This window comes from Plasmodium reichenowi, chromosome 8 (assembly GCF_001601855.1).
Source record: "Plasmodium reichenowi strain SY57 chromosome 8, whole genome shotgun sequence".
Classification (NCBI taxonomy): Eukaryota; Apicomplexa; class Aconoidasida; order Haemosporida; family Plasmodiidae; genus Plasmodium; species Plasmodium reichenowi.
Genome location: NC_033653.1, coordinates 766,747 through 767,912, shown reverse-complemented (window position 1 = coordinate 767,912; position 1,166 = coordinate 766,747). Strand labels below are relative to the sequence as shown.

At 19.8% G+C, this 1,166-nt stretch overlaps 1 protein-coding gene across 1 annotated transcript; it reads right to left on the bottom strand.

The window, feature by feature from the left end:
• Positions 1-405: 405 nt before the first annotated feature.
• PRSY57_0820700 (hypothetical protein) lies at positions 406-711 on the bottom strand (the record flags this gene model as incomplete). Its single annotated transcript, XM_020114745.1, has 1 exon — positions 406-711. A coding segment is annotated over one exon (306 nt), but the record flags the coding sequence as incomplete, so codon positions are not given.
• Positions 712-1,166: the final 455 nt, after the last annotated feature.

Below are 1,166 nucleotides of genomic sequence, written 5' to 3'. Positions count from 1 at the left end.
TTATATCCAAATGGATATATTTTGTTTTAATATGTTACAATAAAATGGGGATATTAATAAATAAATATATATATATATATATATATATATATATATATTAAACAGTACTTATATCCAAATGGATATATTTTGTTTTAATATGTTACAATAAAATGGGGTTGAGGTTGAACAAAGAAATAAAATAGAATAAAAAGAGATAATGGACCCCCCAAGAAAAAACAACTAGAATATATAATAACATATACATATATATATATATATATGTAATATATATACCTGCAATTTGAACATTTTTTTTATTCATATATTTTACTTTATTTTATTTGAATCCATTTAATATATATACATATATATTGTACTTATTTTTATAATGTGACTATTTTTTAAATATATTATTTTGTTAAATTATTTTTTGACTTCTGTTTTTTTGGGTTGAAAGTATTTCCATAACCACGAGAAGTATCCATATTTTTGTACATTTGATTTATTATCATCATTATTTTTAGATTTACTATCTGCATTTGTGCCTTTTGCTTTATCAGTACCTTGACCATCCTTTTTAGATTTATCATCTGTACCATCGCTCTTTTTTTGTGAATCTGTATTTGAAGAACCTACTTTTTCATCTGGTTTTTTAATAACCTTATTTACAGGAGTAGGAGGATTATTATTTTTTGCGATTAACGTTTTTTTAACAGGTTGATTTATTTCCTACAGGGTAAAAAAAACATGTATTCAGATATATTAATAAAAGGTAATTATAAACATAAATAAAAAAAAAAATAAATATATAAATAAATAAATAAATAAATAAATAAATAAACATATATATAAACATATATATGTAATATCGTTGTAGATAAAAAAAAAAAAAAAAAAAAAAGCAAAATAGCATATTCATATTTACATATCTACTATTTTAACATATATAAGTTAATCGTTTCAGATGTAGGAGTTCAGAACCCCTTCTTATTTTTATATATTCATTTTATATCAAATCATAAACAGATATACACAAAAGGAATAAATAAATATATAAACATATATATATTATATATTTAAACACAACAATGTTATAGTATTCCATAGACCATCTGGTTGTACGCATATATTTTAAACATATATATGTACACGTACATAATTATATATATATATATATTTTTTTT